Below are 18,900 nucleotides of genomic sequence, written 5' to 3' on the forward strand. Positions count from 1 at the left end.
GGCAGTTGTTTTCTTAAATCTCTCCAGTGTCAACTGTGTGTAATAAATATTGCAAACTAACTTGATGCACATCATGTAAAGTGTCATTAATGTAATTGCAGTAGGATCTCATTTTGCCTTTTGGCTCGCCACCTCCAGATTTGTAATATCTTCTAATGAATTTCACCGGCAACTCCACAACGCCATAATACAAAGTTTTCTCCAAGTTTTTGTTAATTGGATCTTTCAGGCAATTAAAAAAATTATGCAGTTTGGTGCATTATTTCAGCTTACTGTTTGAGTTTACTGAAAACATGTACAGTTTCGACATTGCTGTACCTAATCTGTGCATTTCTCCAGCTGAGACAGGACGTGGTGGCATGTATGAGGCGAGACACGACCCTGGAGACGGCCCTCAACTCCAAGGCTTACAGACGCAGCAAGCGGCAGACGCTGAGGGAGGCACGCATGACTGAGAAGCTGGAGAAACAGCAGAAGCTCGAGCAGGAAAAGAAGCGCAGACAGAAACATCAGGTGATCCACTACTACCACACTACAGTGTTTATAATCAAGTTCAGAGGAGAGCACTGTGTCAGGGCTGGTTTTTAGGTTTAGGAAGAAAATGGTCCAGTTTAGTCTTCAGTATTGAACCAGTGCAGCAGCAGAACAGCTTTGCAACATGTGTTTTTCTAGTTGTATTAATTTTTCATCAATGCCCTGGAAACAAGTGCTGTCATAATAACTGGGATTTAATACTGAATATAGTTGCAAATCACTATTACTTTAAATTTACTTTCTATTTCCGCTACTTTACCAAAGGTTTTCTGCAAGCTGCAACAGGAAAAGAGAAAAAATTAAAACGGACATCAGTGGTCTATTTCTTGACAGTGGACCTCCAAAATCTGAACAAAAATGTAGGCGGCAGGATTAAACCGTTGAACAAGAAAGTGGAGTTTGGCAACGCAGCACGTCATGATCTTTTCATGTGTGCCATGTTGTTCAGCATTAGCAAATTAGCATTTAGACTAAAACAAGTTTTTTAACTGTTTTTCAGGAATATCTCAACAGTATTCTTCAGCATGCTAAGGACTTTAAAGAGTATCACCGCTCAGTGTCCGGTAAAATGCAGAAACTCACTCGAGCTATCGCCACCTGGCACACCAACACAGAGCGGGAACAGAAGAAGGAGACCGAGAGAATCGAGAAGGAGAGGATGAGGAGACTCATGGTAAGAGCTGGAAAATCTAAATAAACATTATATCACACCTTTAAAAGTAAATGTTTCACAGTCCTATATGGCATACAAATTTTACCTGATAACGGTGAAACTTTTGGTTCTTTTACAGTCAAAGCTTATTATCTGAGGCACCGGTCTATAAAACATTTTAGATACTCACTCATGCTTATCAGAGAACCGGGGTTATATCCATAACTTTAAGTTTTGTATTAAGTAGAGACTATTTATTTACAGTATTTAATTAATAGGTGTCTTACAGATAACTGATCCTGATTTAATATGTTTCGTATGTGCTCCAACACTGATCGGGTATATTAGATTGATACATTAGCACACCAGAGCTACAGATCTAATACTTTAGCTATAGATAATAGCTAGCTATAGATAATACTTTTTGCCAATTGTTGTCCTCAAGTAGTTCGGTCCTCTTCCGCCATTAACTTCCTGTCACCATCTTCCCCCCCCCCCCACCCCCAAACTCAGGCAGAAGATGAGGAAGGCTACCGAAAACTAATTGACCAAAAGAAGGACAAGCGTCTGGCCTACTTGCTGCAGCAGACGGATGAATACGTGGCCAACCTCACAACCCTGGTGTACGAACACAAAGCTGCCCAAGCTGCCAAGGAGAAGAAGAAGAAGAAGAAGAAAAAGAAGGTAGGAAGATAAATGGTCAAATGGTGATCATTTACAGGATGTTGCTTCATGCTGACAGATGTCAGATTTGTATTCTGCTAGTTTCTGAAAAAATTTCTATTCCTTTTTGGTCAAAACACAGTACATTGAGGTTGGGGCTCATGTTCTTTCAGTGTTGCTGCGTGTATGTCCTTACATAAAGTCAATCCAACCCTCTCTAGGAGCACTGACCACCAATTGTGGCATGAATTATGCCTTAAAAGCACTTCAATCTCATGGTTCATTATTTTGTTTATTTCAAACCTCTTCCAGAATGACAATGTAGTAATTGTCAAGGATGACTTTACCTTCTTGTGACTTAAAGCATTAAAAGGGTCTCAAACTCAATGTCATGGTGGGCTGAGAGTACCCCGACATAATTTCACACCTTCTGTCAGAGAGGCAGAACTAATCATTAAACTCATCTGGTGTCGTCTTTGACTGGACACAAAGCACGCTACACGACCTTTGATAATCCTGTTGAAGACCTCTTCCTTGCTCTTTAAACGGAGTAATGGAGGAAACAATGTTATAGTGCCTAGTATAGCCAACCATTACTGAGAGATTATCTAATGCTGGTGTTACCTATAGTTAAAACATACCTTACGTTTTATATAGAATAACAACAATTGTAATGGTATGTCAGCTAAATGGGTTTATGTGTTTCCACGTCTAGATGGCGGATGGAGATGGCGAAGGCCCCAGTACCATTGGACCTGATGGAGAGGTGAGCTGCAGAGCTTTAAGTTGTTATATTTTCCCTTTTTTTCCCATTTTGTCATGTCATTAACATTGAGTACCTGTTGTGTACCTATAGGTTTTAAAGCTGCTATAAACAAGATTTTTACAATAACGATGTGAAAATAATACCTATGTGAAACGAGTCACACATAGTAATAAACTGACAGAAAATTATCACCTAAAACTGCAGTTCCCCTCTGTATAATAGAGCTTTATAGTGGGTTTTAGCTCATTGTTTGGCTGGTTGGGCCACAACTTTACTGTTGTGATTCACACAGCGTCGTTTCGGCCATAGAAGGCAGCTGTTTTCAGTGACAAGGCACTAACAACCCATGGTGAACATAGTGGAACATTGAGCAGCTAAAGAGCCAGATATTTCCCTCTGGAGTTCTCAGAGACCAAAACCAGAGCTATGAGAGAGTGAATATTGGACTTTCATTCATCAGATGGACAGAAACACAAGTCCAAATAAATGATAGTTGCTTCGTAACTGCTGGATGTGTAAATAAGTAACTGTTGTTGATGTAGATGATGTCAATGTTGTGTTCACATACTTGTTTCTCCTGCCCCCAGTTGGCCAAAAAAAACAGTTATTGCAGGTTTAAAGGGTATTACAAATTTCACATTCTTACCTGATTTATAGATGGATCTCAGTCTGTAATTTTGTTCTTTGAGGATATTTACCTGCTGCATGATTTGGACAAAAAGTCATATTGCGATTTACAATACTGCGATTCCGATATAATGGTATCATGAGTCTACTTGCTTGATTATCAAGGAAAATGCACAAAATACTAAAATTTGGAAATGTGTATTTCTCAGCTTGAACATACACAGTTAAACGAGCATAAAAAGAAAAACATAAAAAAGTGCAATACTTTTTTATATAACTTAATAACCACATTCAATAACAAAAAACATCTTATCAAAATAGACATGCTTGCTTTGCTTAACAGTACAAATGAAATAAATAGAACAATAAATAAAAAAATTAAAATTCTATATTCTATTCTATATATATATATATATTATAAACAATGGCATTTAAGATGGGTGTAATATAATAATAATAAACTAGTGATTAAGTATAAATATACTTCGTACAACCACTTAAAGTCTGCATGCTCTGAAACCCTCTACACTTCTCATACTCACGTGACCATATGTGACACCCGCTATTGCCTAAACAGACTGATTTGTCATATCTTTTGTGGACGTTGTTACGACGGTAGCACTTACTACATCCATGGGGTAGATTATTCAGATGGCAGACTCAACGTATAGATTCAACACAGAACCATAAGTGAGAGCGAGAAAATCGGGTGCTGAGTGAGTGACGTCAGTGTGCTATTGTTGAAGCAAGAGAGGAGAGAGACTGTGATGAGCGGTGTCAGACTTAGGCTGAATCTCATTTCTATGTCTTACCCCTTCCCCCTACCCCTTCGTCTTACCCCTAGTCCTTGTCCCTCGAAGCCAAGTGGTAAGGGGTTGGGGTGAAAACATACCCCTATGAAATGAGACACCACTCGGTTACGTCATCATACATACTGTTTGCAATAACTATTTCTATACACACTGCGTGGTGTGTTGTATATCTGTCTCAGTTAATCACTGAATGTAATTGATGTTCAGAAACACTTTCTTTGTTAACACAAATCTGTCTTTATTGCCCAATAAAGTAAACAACAACTATTCGAACCATAACTTACATGTCACACACATACATAAAAAAGGTACTCAAATGTATAAAACTAAAAAAAGACACAAACACAAAACAACCTTTAATAACCTTTCCCTCCAACCCCATTTCTTTCATTCGTGTCCTGTATCATAACCAACAACAATGTACAGGTGCATGAACAGAAATTAATTACACATGATTACAATAATACAGGACCAATACAATAATGAATGGCAACAACATGAACGCAGAATCTTCTGCTCGTTTTCAGCCTGAAAGTGGATGAGCTGCCGGGTTTCCTCATGCGTCCCTGTGTGTGATACAGGACGGTGAATGTAAAGCGCATATCGATGTCTCCAAAGCAAGCAGTGTTATGCAATGATATCAAACTAAATTTGCTGCTAATAGAGTTTAGTTAAAACTGTAGTCATGCATGGAGTCCATTCAAGGCAGAGAAATGCGGTACTGTTGTGCAAATAAGCAATGTCACGTTAGCATTAGTGTAGCAAACTAGCCAAAAATCTCTTGTGTTGCTGGCTGCGCAGTGTATTCTGGGTACCTCTTGCTTTCAAATAAGCTTGCGACTTTGCTTAAAACTAAGGGGTATCTACCCCTTCCCCTTAGCCCTACCCCTTGATCAAAACGAGAATTGGGATAGCCCTTACTCTCACGTGAATGCGCAAAACTAAGGGGAAGGGGAAAGACAGAGAAATGAGCGTAGCTGTGTGAGGGAAAAGCAAGAGGAAAGTGAGTGAACAGAGAACAATAAAAATGCCAAGCTTCTTAAGACACGATGGCTTCCTCTGTTGTTAATACTGTCTGTAAAGTGGAGACTGCAGTGCACACAGAGAATAGAGTGTCAAGCTATATACAGCACACAATTTTTGCAGTTGGTAATTGCTCAGAGTGAGATCACGATTGCAATTAGATTAATCGTGCAGCCCTATGCTCAGTCTTCCAAATGTGCATCAGATCAAACAGTACTTATCCTTTCAGAGGCACACTGCACCCTAGGTGATAGTACAGCCAAAGCAAATTGCACATCTTGTAAGTAATACAATAAAAAAATGGAAATCTGCTGTGTTTGCTCTCGCTCACAGTTTCCCTCAGCCTTTAATTGTGCTCTCCCTCCCTTTTCTACTATTAGAAATGGATATGCTATGGTCTCAATGGCCCATTTTGGAACAAACACTCATTCATTTTCCAGCAGTTGTTTATCTTTTAACAGGGCTGTGGAAGTCCCAGATGTTGGATTCTAATGAATGGGTTTGGAACTGGGATTTATCATCCCTCCTGGTTCCATTTGAAACAATGATTCATTGAAGCAAAAACAGAACTTTAGGTCATGTCAAGTCAAATCGTCTGAATTTGAATACAGGCAGAAATACAGGCCAGATCATTTCAGTTTTTTGTCATAATGATGCCATTGTCAGGTGAGGTCAGCTTTATATTTACTAGGGTTGGGCAGTCGGGTCTATTTTGCCGGTCTAGCATTGTTAAAAGTGACTCTGATTATCAAAAGATTATTACCACTGCACACAGACCTGCCACTCCACCAGAAACCTCTCCTGTAAATTCACAGCAGGGAGCAGGGATTTCTTTAATATCGGCAGGGAAAACAACAATCGGTGCTCGTTTCTTCAATCATCGATGGTCGGTGTGAGTGCCAAAATTTACATAAATTTATATCTGTAGGCCCTTTCATCATAAGCAGCTATGAAACACTGCAACAAATCAACAGCTACTGATATAAAGATTTTGTTTAGATTTGTGGAGATATTGTACTTCATCGTTCTCGTGTCTGAACGAATAATAAGATGTTTTTAACAAATGATGTAACAGCCTGAGATCCTACATGCTTGAGAGCACACGTTTTATTCTATCAAAAAAACGCGAAGAACATTAACATTTGTGTAAAGTGCTCCAACATAATCTACATCTATCTACACGTTTCTCCTTGTGGTTTGTTTGTCCTGCAGCCCATGGATGAGAGCAGCCAAATGAGTGAGCTGCCAGTCAAAGTGATTCAGACGGAGACTGGGAAAGTTCTGCAGGGAACGGACGCTCCCAAATCCAGCCAGCTGGAGGCCTGGCTCGAGATGAACCCTGGGTGAGGAGGCATATTACTGCATAGAGCTGTTGTCAACCTCTGACAAATTTAAAGTGATGTTATTTTTGTGTTTCGGAAAGAATTCTTAAGTAAATACCGTGAGTTTCTGCATGTGGCACTTTTCTAACTGGTTTCACTTGCACTATATGCGTGTAACAGCGAGCAGGCGCGTGATTTTACAGTGTACGTCGGCTTTCTTTTTTTAAATAAGCACTTGTTTTTGCAGCTATAGTGTGATCTTTAAAAAGTCTATATGAACAGAATTGTGTGGCTGTATGCTTTCAAAGGATGCAGAGTTTGTCAAGGTTGAGTGAGTATTCAACATCACAAAGGAACAAACCCCCCCTTCCCTGGCTGTTTTAGGGGGCTGCTGCTTGTTAATTCTGCTGAAGGTGGTTATTATTATTATTTTTTATATGTGGCAGACTGAAAAGAATTATAGTAACTGTACTTTTGATTTCCCTTGCTTTCCTGCTTAAAAAAACAGGTATGAAGTCGCTCCGCGGTCGGACAGCGAGGAGAGCGGCTCCGAGTTTGAGGAGGAGGTCAGTGACTTTGTTATTAATGAGCTCCAACAGTAGAGGATTTTAGATCAGCCTCCCTAACCTGCAATACTTCAAATCATGCAAATGTTATAAAACAGGATTTAAGCCACATCTCAGTTGGACCAACTCCACATATACTGTACACACAGACACTAAACTCACATGTCAAAATCCACCAGGGGGCTATAGCTGAATGCACTTCAGTAATGTTGTCATCAAAGCTACTTTTGTGATCTGTTTGTGCTGTATTATAGTATTAAGTGTGCTCTCAGTCATGTTATTGGGTGTTATCAACTTTGCGTTATAAGGAGGAAGAGGAGGGGACCAAGGCAGAGACGGAGGACAAGAAGATCATCGATCCCAATGGAGTTGAAATGTTTGTGGTGGCTACCAAGCACATTATCGAGTAATGTATTTTATGCATTATTCTTCCCACTATCTCAGATTCACTTGGCAGGGCCCTTTTTTCCATCCATGAATTGCGTCAGTTTGAAACAAAGTTTAAGGTCCAATTCTTAGCTTACTGAAAGTTTAGTGTACTTTGCTGAATATGTTTTTTTTAACAAGTGGTATTGTTAAAAAATATATTAATATAAAATTGTTTGATCTTGAAACAAATTACAGATTCTTCTTTGGCGGGGCCGGGAGTCTTATGTGGGAGTGAATCAGTCAAAACTTTGGACTCTGGGATTAAAGATAAAATAAATATTAATAAATAAAGCTCTGTTAGACCATGTATTGAATTTAGACATTTCCATAGGGGCTCTTAGCAAGGAGCTCTGGCTGAACTCCAGCTGAGTTCACAGCATCAGCCCCAGCTATGACTTCAAACTGGTCATTACAAAAATAAAAGTAATTCGGGAATGAGGGGTTTCAAATACTCTCTTTTCTTTAACATCACTCACACATTCAGATCAGCCAAGCAGGATGTGGATGATGAGTACAGTGTTCCTACTGGACAAACCAGCTCCCAGTCTTACTATGGTGTGGCCCATGCTGTCATTGAGAGGGTGGAGAAGCAGTCGTCGCTGCTGATCAACGGCTCACTCAAACATTACCAGGTACACATGTACACGTGTTTGTTTTTGTACTTTATATTATTATTGTTTTTTTTCTTATCAGCAATGCTTTTTTAAATGAGTTTCAGATTGAATGTTAATTACCTTTCTGCCAAACAACATTTTTAATACAAAAAGCAAACTAATTAACTTTTTTCACTTCACATTTCAATTTATATCGAAAAAAAAACAAACATTTTGGTGTCTTTTCTCAAATCTTCAGGGTTCATTTTTGAAATGTAAATTGTCTTCACACTACACACACACAAAGAACATATATACAAATGAAAAAAAATAAATATATATATATATACAGTTACTTATATACATATACTTATATACCTATACTAAAACTTCAGCCATTCTTCAGTATTGTGTGCATTGTGCTACATTGTGCCAAATTTTTGCGGGTTTTGGAAGGTTTCTTTCACCAGTAAGGAAGTCCAAGATATTGTTCTTGAAGTTCAATTTTGTGTGACCTCGGCAGCAGGAAATCTTTGAGTGCTGGAGACTTTTGGCTTGAGCTGGTGGGACTTCCCAACTGTTGTTGGACGGCTTGTCTTTGTTCAGGCTGCCACCACCAGACAAGTCTGACTAGTTTGGACTAGGCATTGTGAATTTAAATTTGTATTGGCTCTGTTTTTCTTCTCTAAAGTAATATCTAGATAATGGCAGGTTGCAGTATATGTGTGAAAGGGGCTTAAGTGATAATCTCTTATTGCTTATGCTTCAAGTGGCAGCAGATTCCAAACACCCTTATGTTTCAAGACTTGAATACTCTAGCACAGGGTTGCAACTATCGATTATTTTCGCTATGCATTAAATGATTAAATCAATACTCGCATGTACAGTACATATAAAATTGAAAGAGCTATTGATTGTTGTGTAGCTTTATAACACAATTCCAATATAAACGATGACTGACTAAATCCTCGATCTGTGCATATTAATGTATTAGCTGAGACATAAAGTGAGTATCTTTCAAAGTTACAGTGATGTGTTACTACTACTGCTCCACCATGACAGTAAGAAAGAAAAGAAAGAAAGAAAGAAAAGAAAGCGCTGTCTGGGGAAACATGATTTTTGCACACTTAAAAGACTAAAGCTTTGGAATACATTTTTACATTGAACCAGGACTGTGGATTTTGTCCACCCTCTTTTACATTGGAATTATATTAAGAAGGGATTTGTGGTCAGGAGGAAACAATGACAGCGATGGATTAACTCTAGTGATAGACCAATATATCGGTCCGATATTTGCGTTTTTACGTGTATCGGCGTTGGCCGATACGCGGCTCCTGCGTTCGGCGATAGTTTTTTCCCAGCATTATTTACAGACAGGCGTCGACAGGCAGCTCTGTGTTGCTGGAGACGCTGCAGTTCACGTGCAGACCAGTGCACTGCCACTCAAGCACTTTATTTCAATGGCTACTTTTCAGGTTTATTGTCTTCTTAAATTATTTAAATGTGTTGACAAAGGACATTTTGTGATGACCTGATTATCTGTCTTATAATATGTCCGCAAGCAATGCATCATCAAGGCTGTGTTGTAGATGTTGATGAAAGCCTTTTACCCTTGCACAGTAAACCATATGCAGTGCACCCATCCATATGTTGCACATTGCACACATAATTGATATGAATATGAATGTAAGATGATTGCAGAAGTGACACTGATCTGTTTTTGTTTATTTTTAAAGAAATGGCAGCGCAGATTCCAAAAACAAATCCAGTGTGGCAGGGTTTACATTTTTATGATGTAAATTGAGGGAGCAAAAGCAGTATCGGCTCCAAAAATCGGCATCGGCACTAAAAAAAATCCATATCGGTCAATCCCTAATTAACTCTTGACATACTGTATGGACATGTGAATAAAAAAATATATGAATCTATCCTTTAATACTTCTTAATTAAGTTCCCATAGCCCATGGTAACATCTCTAAATGTCTTGTACAGTCTTTAAGAAGCTATAGCCAGTGGGTTTTTTACTCCTCAACATTGTTGCAGATTAAAGTCCTGCCGATCAACTAATCGATTAATTGACTAATCATTTCACAATATAGACATGTACTAACATACAGTGAGGAAAATAAGTATTTGAACACCCTGCTATTTTGCAAGTTCCATTTATTATCCTAAATTAGATGCACCTTTTTGAGGTCGTTAGCTGCATAAAGACACCTGTCCACCCCATACAATCAGTAAGAATCCAACTACTAACATGGCCAAGACCAAAGAGCTGTCCAAAGACACTAGAGACAAAATTGTACACCTCCACAAGGCTGGAAAGTGCTACGGGGAAATTGCCAAGCAGCTTGGTGAATAAAGGTCCACTGTTGGAGCAATCATTAGAAAATGGAAGAACTAAACATGACTGTCAATCTCCCTCGGACTGGGGCTCCATGCAAGATCTCACCTCGTGGGGTCTCAATGATCCTAAGAAAGGTGAGAAATCAGCCCAGAACTACACGGGAGGAGCTGGTCAATGACCTGAAAAGAGCTGGGACCACCGTTTCCAAGGTTACTGTTGGTAATACACTAAGACGTCATGGTTTGAAATCATGCACGGCACGGAAGGTTCCCCTGCTTAAACCAGCACATGTCAAGGCCCGTCTTAAATTTGCCAATGACCATTTGGATGATCCAGAGGAGTCATGGGAGAAAGTCATGTGGTCAGATGAGACCAAAATAGAAATTTTTTGTCATAATTCCACTAACCGTGTTTGGAGGAAGAAGAATGATGAGTACCATCCCAAGAACACCATCCCTACTGTGACGCATGGGGGTGGTAGCATCATGCTTTGGGGGTGTTTCTCTGCACATGGGACAGGGCGACTGCACTCTATTAAGGAGAGGATGACCGGGGCCATGTATTGCGAGATTTTGGGGAACAACCTCCTTCCCTCAGTAAGAGCATTGAAGATGGGTCGAGGCTGGGTCTTCCAACATGACAATGACCCGAAGCACACAGCCAGGATAACCAAGGAGTGGCTCTGTAAGAAGCATATCAAGGTTCTGGCGTGGCCTAGCCAGTCTCCAGACCTAAACCCAATAGAGAATCTTTGGAGGGAGCTCAAACTCCGTGTTTCTCAGCGACAGCCCAGAAACCTGACTGATCTAGAGAAGATCTGTGTGGAGGAGTGGGCCAAAATCCCTCCTCCAGTGTGTGCAAACCTGGTGAAAAACTACAGGAAACGTTTGACCTCTGTACTTGCAAACAAAGGCTACTGTACCAAATATTAACATTGATTTTCTCAGGTGTTCAAATACTTATTTGCAGCTGTGTTATACAAATAAATAGTTAAAAAAATCATACATTGTGATTTCTGGATTTTTTTTTTAGATTATGTCTCTCACAGTGGACATGCACTTACGATGACAATTTCAGACCCCTCCATGATTTCAAAGTGGGAGAACTTGCAAAATAGCAGGGTGTTCAAATACTTATTTTCCTCACTGTATAACATACCTGCTGCTAGGCAACTATAAGATCAGTCATCCTAGTCACGTTCAAAGACAGTTGTCTGTTCGCAAAGATGCTACCACATTGTTTTCCAGTGTGACACAATAATCTCGTCTCTGGTGTAGTGAGTGGGGATGGCAGTGAAGGATAGTATATTACAAGAGATACGGGACTGGCAATTGGATGCTGCTAACATTTCTTTATTTCCAATCCGGTTGCTGTCCTGGGACTCCTCTGATTGATAGTATGCCATGCTTTGAATTAGATATTGTGTCAGCTCCTTGGGGAAATTGGAGAGATGTCACCAGTACAATAATTGGATGTGCTGTGTCAATAGCAATCCGTGTAACAGACATGAATTTATTTACAGAAATTTGACATTCGTATAGGGCAGTTTATTATTTTCTATTAATTTTACCCTCTACCAGCCTTTTTTTCTGTGGTATTAGCTCTGCTCGGCATTTAATCAACTAACCTGCAGTTGGTAATTGGCTGGCAGTCCCCTTTCCTGCTGCCAGTGCCTTCATGCCCTTTCCTTTTTCTCAGTATAGTCTTTTCTCTTGATTGTTTCCCACAGGCGAGCTACACAGCTGGTAATACAGTTGATATTTTGCCACTGTGCTTAAATCACTTGGGATATAAAATGCCAAAGTGACAATGAGATCAAAGTGCATTTGGAAAAATCACTATGAAAAACCATAAAATTAACTTCTTTTGACGCATATAAAGGTTTGTACGTCTACATGTAGACCGGCAGAAGAAACACATTTAAAAGTCCACTTTTTAATTATCCTCTAATTGAGCTAGAATGATTACTCCATTAATTGATTAGTCGATTGTCAGAAAATTAATTAACAACTATTTTGATAGTCGAAACAATCAATAATGTCAATTTTCAAAAGAAAGGGAGAATATTCTTTGGTTTCAGCTTTTCAGTTGTGATAATTTGCTGATTGTCTTCATCTTACGTGATATTATTATATCTTTTATGTGCTGGAGGAAAAAAAAATAATACAGGCAGAGTGAATGATGTTTTCTCTGCAAGCATATTTTTAGACCTTTATTTCTCTGTGTTATTTAGGTCCAGGGGCTGGAGTGGATGGTGTCCCTCTACAACAACAATCTAAACGGCATCCTGGCAGATGAAATGGGCCTCGGCAAAACCATCCAAACCATCGCTCTTATTACCTACCTGATGGAGCATAAGAGGATCAACGGTCCCTTTCTCATTATTGTTCCTCTCTCGTAAGTACTCCTCAGCTTGCATTCATCATGGCTCTTATTTTGCAGTGTTATGACTAAAATATCGTTTTTTTTTAAATTACTCTAGGAAATAATGTTAGATTGTAATACACTGACCTTATCAGTCTCGATCACAAGATATGGTTATGATTACAGGAGAGTCAGAAGTCCCTGATTGAAACACTTCATGAACCTTTTTTGCTCCAATTAAATTCAAGTGTCAGATGTGCACACTCGTCCGCCTGCAGGGAGTGATGAGTCAAAGTTAGCAGCAAACACAAATGGTCTCTAACATAAAAGTGAGTTAGTACTCTGTGTAGACAGTGCTGGCTCCCCAGTGCTATATTTTATTATCCATTTTGTATAAAGTGAAACTTGCGACTCCCTTGGTAGACGTGAGTGTTCCGTGAATACATCATAAAAATTTGAATAGTTATCAGTAGAGGTGTGACGAGATATCAGTCACAAGTACAGAGCAGCCGCCAATAGACGTGTCTGGCCTGGTTGGTCTTATAATAAATCTGGCTTTGAAGATGAGCCTGGCTTGGACATCAAAATCAGCATAGAAGATCCGCTGCCCGTTCGCCAAAGTTGACTCTCAGTTCACTTTTGCTCTCTCTCTCTCTCTCTCTCTCTCTCTCTCTCTCTCTCTCACTCACTCAGTCGCACCCGACACACACACACACACGGACTGCAGCGTGCAATTCAGTGTGGCACTGACTCGCGCAGATTGCTCTCTTTCTCTGTCTTTTTTTAAATGAGTCGCAAGCAGAAAGCAAAACCTAACTTTACTTTTAAGGATATTAAACAAAGAGAAATGTTCTCCCCTCATCTTAAAATGGTCATAAATGAATACAAAAGCAGCCTACTTCCTTGTTTACTGCTGCAGTGAAACGCTTGGTTACGTTGTAACCTTGGTTCTCTGAGTGAAGACTGTTTTTCCAGTCATATTTCTTAATTGAAGCTTTCTTTAAAATAATGTTAAAATCTTGTCTCGTCTCGTCCTCCTGAACCCAATCTTGTGTCTCGTCTCGTCTCGTGAGCGGAGTGTCTCGTCGCACCGCGAGTTATCAGGTGTGATACCTGTTGGCCTGAATATAAGACCACCCTGATTATAAGATGACCCTCTCTCCACCACCTGTTTTTGGAAGAACAGTTTTCATTTTTTGAAGATCAAAATAGTCCTGTTGGGACAATTTCCATGAGGTACCATTATTCCAAGGAGAACAGAGTTGTCATTCTTTTTCTCTCGTAAAAGTGTAACACTTCTTCATATACTGTATTTGTGAAGCTTGTCTTTCAGTCACAGGCTCTTAAAGTTTTATTTTCTCTGGCTTCTAGCATTTCTGTCTCTGTTAGCGCTTTTCACCGGTGCATTAAATTTTGGCTGCTTGACGATGATTTGGTTCCCGGTCTGTCTCTGTAGTAAAGATGTCAGAAGAAGTTTCCACTCGTTAGGAATTTTCCTTTTGTGTGAGCAAAACGTGCACGAACCACCAAAAACTCCTGCATGTTACACTTTGCTTACTAAACAATTTTAGTGCTGACTAACTCTAAAAGACACAGTGTAAACAGACTTGAAGAAAATCGCTAGCTTAGCAACGTTATCGCTACAAACATCCATTATGTAACATTCTGTAGGAGCCTTTGTTACACAAACTCAATCCATTCAAAAATAATATCTGATTTTGTGAATACATAATTTTCTAGTAACTTAATATATTGCAACCTACACTTTCTCAAACATAGTTTTCCGAAGAAAAAAAATAAAACTATATTTGGGCCAATATGGAAGTTACGGCTTTCTGCTATTTGGAGTGCGCAAAACTTTAGCAAAACCTTCCAGCTGAAATAAGTTGCAACAAACCAGGACACATTAAATTGTTCCAACTTGAAAATGTGTTAGGACAAAACAGTCTAACGGCAATCCTTTCACGTCATTATTCTTGTTTTTTAAAGGCATGAGATAGAAATATTGGAATCTCTTCAGTCATTCATTTAAATGTGTAAATGTGTTGTTGCCCATTACTGTTTTGCTACCATGAATCCCTTCACAATCTTCAAACACAAACCACTCCAGCTTTCATTTGGAAGCGGCAGGAGACCACCTCTCCAAGGTGGCCCAGGGGGTGCAGTTGATTCAACCCTAGTCCACAAAACAATATAGAATTGGGTCTATGCTCTTGGCTTCTTTTCAGCTTCTTGAAACATATCCGGTGAAAGCACTTCTTTTGCACTTCACTGAGCGGTGCACTGCTTTTTGAAGTCAAACTAAGCACAGCAGAGGCTTAAATTTGAGCTCCGGGCCTCTGTGGTAAATGTTCTTTTTAATTAATGAACAGAGAGATTGATCTGCCACAGGGGGACATGGAAAGCCCTCCAAGAAAAGTCTCAGATTGTGAGCTACAATCTAGTTGACCCTTTGGAAAGATATTGCACATCGCCACTTTAAGGGCAGTTTTCTTCTTTTTTCTTTGTTACCCTTAAAGACATTTCAATGAATACTCTGCCCTTTAATGTGTGATTCCTCAAGTTCCTAGGAGGGTGTTTAGTATTCAGACCAATTTCTTACATATCTGTAACGTATGATGATTTCTTTTTCTTTTTTTGTTGCCAGGACTTTGTCTAACTGGGTATATGAACTTGACAAGTGGGCACCCTCTGTGGTCAAAATTGCTTACAAGGTAAGAATAATTTTGTTTTCTATTTTTCTTTGTTTTTTTTTGTTGCTATGGCTGTTGCCTGACAGAAAGTTGTCTTTTTCTCTGCGTCTTTCCCATGGAAGGGCACCCCTGTGTTGCGCCGTGGGCTTGTTCCTCAACTCCGCAGCGGGAAGTTCAACGTCTTGCTGACCACCTATGAATACATCATTAAGGACAAGCACATACTGGCCAAGGTGAAGAAGTTCAAAGCTTTGTCCTCTCAGTATAATCTACTTTTCACTTGCACTCACACACATGCACATCATGTCCCACACCTTTTCCAGATACTTACTCTTTTATTAACTTAAAACTTTAGAAAGTTTCCACTACAACACTACTAATCAGTAAATTAAATGACTGAGATTTCACCACACAAGTGCAAGTTTGAAGGTCGCTCTATTTAAGAAGTCAAGGAGGCAGTAATAACAGATTCTAGGTAAGGACAGAGCTACGAAGTTGAGTTATAGCAGGCGCTTAAATCAGCAGATCCAGGGATTTTATTTGGGTCTAAAACTGCAGTGGGGGCATCATTATAGATCTTTGTCTGAGAGTCTGTGGATCTGAGGGCTCTATGGGGCCATACAGCACCCTACAGCAGCATTATGACATTATAGTGAATCAGCTGCAAGTCCACAATAGTTTTGTGGACGAGTAGTAGGAGCATTACACTGACAGTGCTGAACTTGGAAAAAAAAACATGTGAGCTCTTTTCTTGGTTCCAGTTTGAGAAATGGCAACAGAAGGGCTCTCTGTGAGCTGCAATGACTTATTGACTTCTCAGGGAGACCTGAGAACAGTGCACTGCAGTAGTCGATAGAATGCTGTGTTAGTTGCGTTCCTTGGATGCTGCAGACAGTTTTAATACTTTTCCCTTTTTCACACAATTTGGGAATATATTCCTTGCCGTAGTGTACTATGTGTTTGTGCACAAGTACGTGCACAGTAGTTGGGATGCAGGCTGGAAAAGAAATCCCTGTGAAGCACTTAAAGGAGCTGCCTTTTAACTCAGCCACACACACACACACACTTTATCAGACTCTCCACTAATGGGAGCTGTTCATTCATCATAACTCCAGGTGTGTGCTCAGCTTTTTGTTCAGTCCATGGCTTGTGTTTAGGCCACTCTGGAGGGCAAAGTGAGTCTGATCTACTACTTAGCTGTTACTTTATAGCATCGACAACTGTGAAGCCCCATATATTACTATTATATGGGGCTATTTCTGAAGATTTTTGTTTTCTTTTGGATTTAACAGTAATGGTAAAGCTTTATATTACTTAGTTTTATAATTTCTGTCCAAGCATCAGAAATGAAATAAACATATGGTGGTAAGTAGCCAAAATAATTCAGAGTAAGCTAAATGTTTGCTCTTTTATTAAAGGTGTACATGTAAACTTTTTCTACATCCGTCTATAAACAATTATTATGAGAATATGAAATGACAGAGGGAATAAGAAACTTCTCATTAGTATGCAGTAGTGTTGTGTAGCCTGAGGCCAGTCAGAAAAGGAAGTCAAAACGTTTCTTCTTTGCAGCCACTCCTCGGCTCTTTTTCCATCAAAAATATTTTAAATGCCATTTTAGACATTTGTTTTCCCACTATTTCAAAGTGTAGAAATGGGAGTCTAATAAGTCGTCTTCCACATACAGATTCGTTGGAAGTACATGATTGTGGACGAGGGTCACCGCATGAAGAACCACCACTGTAAGCTGACCCAGGTGTTGAACACCCACTATGTGGCCCCCCGCCGCCTCCTCCTCACCGGTACACCTCTGCAGAACAAGCTGCCCGAGCTGTGGGCCCTGCTCAACTTCCTCCTGCCCACCATCTTTAAGAGCTGCAGCACCTTCGAGCAATGGTTCAACGCCCCGTTCGCCATGACAGGAGAGAGGGTACGTACCAGGAGGAACTGCCAGGATTAACATTTTTAAGTGGACGTGGGTCATACAGTAGATCAAATAGTTTGAGCTTAATTCAGTTTTTATTCCACTTAGCTATTGTATGTGTGGCGTTTATCTTGAGTACCAGATTCACAGTAAGAACAAAGCATTCAAGGCTACACTGGCAACGATTCAGCCAATTACTTTATCTCCTCGGTTGTTTCATTAGATAAATTAGCAGAGAAGGCCATATCTATTGTGTGAAAAAAACTAAAACTACAAGAAGGAATTGATATTTCCCATCCCAAATGCAGCTTGCAGCTGTTAAAAATTGTCTTCTGACCCACTGAGAGAACTCATATTGAGAACCAGTGCTATAAGAATCCTTTAATCCTGAGAACATACAGTATGTATTTGTCACTGTTTGAATGTTTTTGAGATAAGTTTTAGATTTTCTGTACATTGTCTGAAAGCAGATGGGTCTTCAGATCTGTTCCCCCAAGAACTTTTCTTCCCTTCACAGTCATCCACCTGTCATTTCCACTGAAATGAAAGCATAAATAATGTAAAGTATAAAGTTTAGTAGAACTGTCATAAAGTTTGAGGTTACACAAAGCTTATTTGAAGGCATAAGACATGTTTGACAGAAAATTAACACTCAAGGAACATTCTGAATGAGGACAAATGGAATTATTATAATTTCCCAAAGTAAATTTCCGATACAAACCAACATTATTAGCAGTCGGTTAGAGGTGCCGCTATGTGAAAGTTTTTCTTTTTGTCAAGTTTTTTCACAGTTCTGATTGTACTGTTCTCTTTGTTCACAGAAGGTCACAGTAAGTTTAGCTGTCCACCCAATTTGCTGTAATAAAAAAAAAAAAACATAACTCTCCATAAACTCTTTTGAGTTTGCAAATTTGTTTCAGGGTTGGCTCTAACTAGCAGGCCACTTTGCAAAGAAAATTCAAATAATAAGAACTGTTTATTTTTAAGCAGCAAGCAAGTGAAACAGTCTTGGAGCTTTGCGAGGCAGAGCTGTGCTGTTTGGGAGACTCAAACAGTGTCTTCTTTTAACAATCCTAGTAGCCGCTAAGCATGCTGGTATTTCGCTGAGTGAGTATCTTTTTTGCATGGTCTCCGTACGAGGCCAATTTTGTTATAGTACAGTTTTGGATATTAAGAAACGCAATTAATTTGTTTTTGTCCATCGACTGGTGTATTGGGCCGCCCACGCACATCATGTGCAGTATGTGCGTGTGCACAATACAACTAAAAAAAGGACACACTTGTAAAAACATATCTCCGTATCCTTACCAGTGGTCAAAAAACACCACAGGGTACCTTTAGTGTGACAACTAGGCTCACTTCCGGCCACAAACAAAAGCATCTACTTTAATGTAAGAAGGAGAATTCAGACACAGTTATGCAAATTATTAATGTGTAATATATCCTGTTTATGTGTTATTTCTTTATTAGGTTATACTGCAGTTTTAAGGACTCATCAGCAGGTCACAGCGTGTTACTGTAGTGCTTCATCCTGCTGGCCCGTATGCATAACACAACATTCTGTCATGTATTATGCTTTCTGACT

At 39.5% G+C, this 18,900-nt stretch overlaps 1 protein-coding gene across 2 annotated transcripts in view; it reads left to right on the forward strand.

Annotated features, from left to right (window-relative positions):
• The window catches only part of smarca2 (SWI/SNF related BAF chromatin remodeling complex subunit ATPase 2), a 59,456-nt gene that overhangs the window by 14,838 nt on the left and 25,718 nt on the right, over window positions 1-18,900 (forward strand). Inside the window, exons 8-19 of one of the 2 annotated variants that reach the window (XM_028577416.1) lie at window positions 340-513; window positions 1,034-1,207; window positions 1,700-1,870; window positions 2,565-2,615; window positions 6,290-6,420; window positions 6,908-6,965; window positions 7,274-7,371; window positions 7,879-8,026; window positions 12,568-12,731; window positions 15,346-15,412; window positions 15,514-15,624; window positions 17,079-17,321. In XM_028577416.1, the coding sequence (XP_028433217.1) occupies window positions 340-513; window positions 1,034-1,207; window positions 1,700-1,870; window positions 2,565-2,615; window positions 6,290-6,420; window positions 6,908-6,965; window positions 7,274-7,371; window positions 7,879-8,026; window positions 12,568-12,731; window positions 15,346-15,412; window positions 15,514-15,624; window positions 17,079-17,321 (1,590 nt within the window). The remainder of the gene's footprint in view (window positions 1-339; window positions 514-1,033; window positions 1,208-1,699; window positions 1,871-2,564; window positions 2,616-6,289; window positions 6,421-6,907; window positions 6,966-7,273; window positions 7,372-7,878; window positions 8,027-12,567; window positions 12,732-15,345; window positions 15,413-15,513; window positions 15,625-17,078; window positions 17,322-18,900) is intronic. The other variant, XM_028577418.1, reaches the window with a different exon arrangement.

The sequence above is a fragment of the Perca flavescens genome, chromosome 5 (genome assembly GCF_004354835.1).
Source record: "Perca flavescens isolate YP-PL-M2 chromosome 5, PFLA_1.0, whole genome shotgun sequence".
NCBI lineage: Eukaryota > Metazoa > Chordata > Actinopteri > Perciformes > Percidae > Perca > Perca flavescens.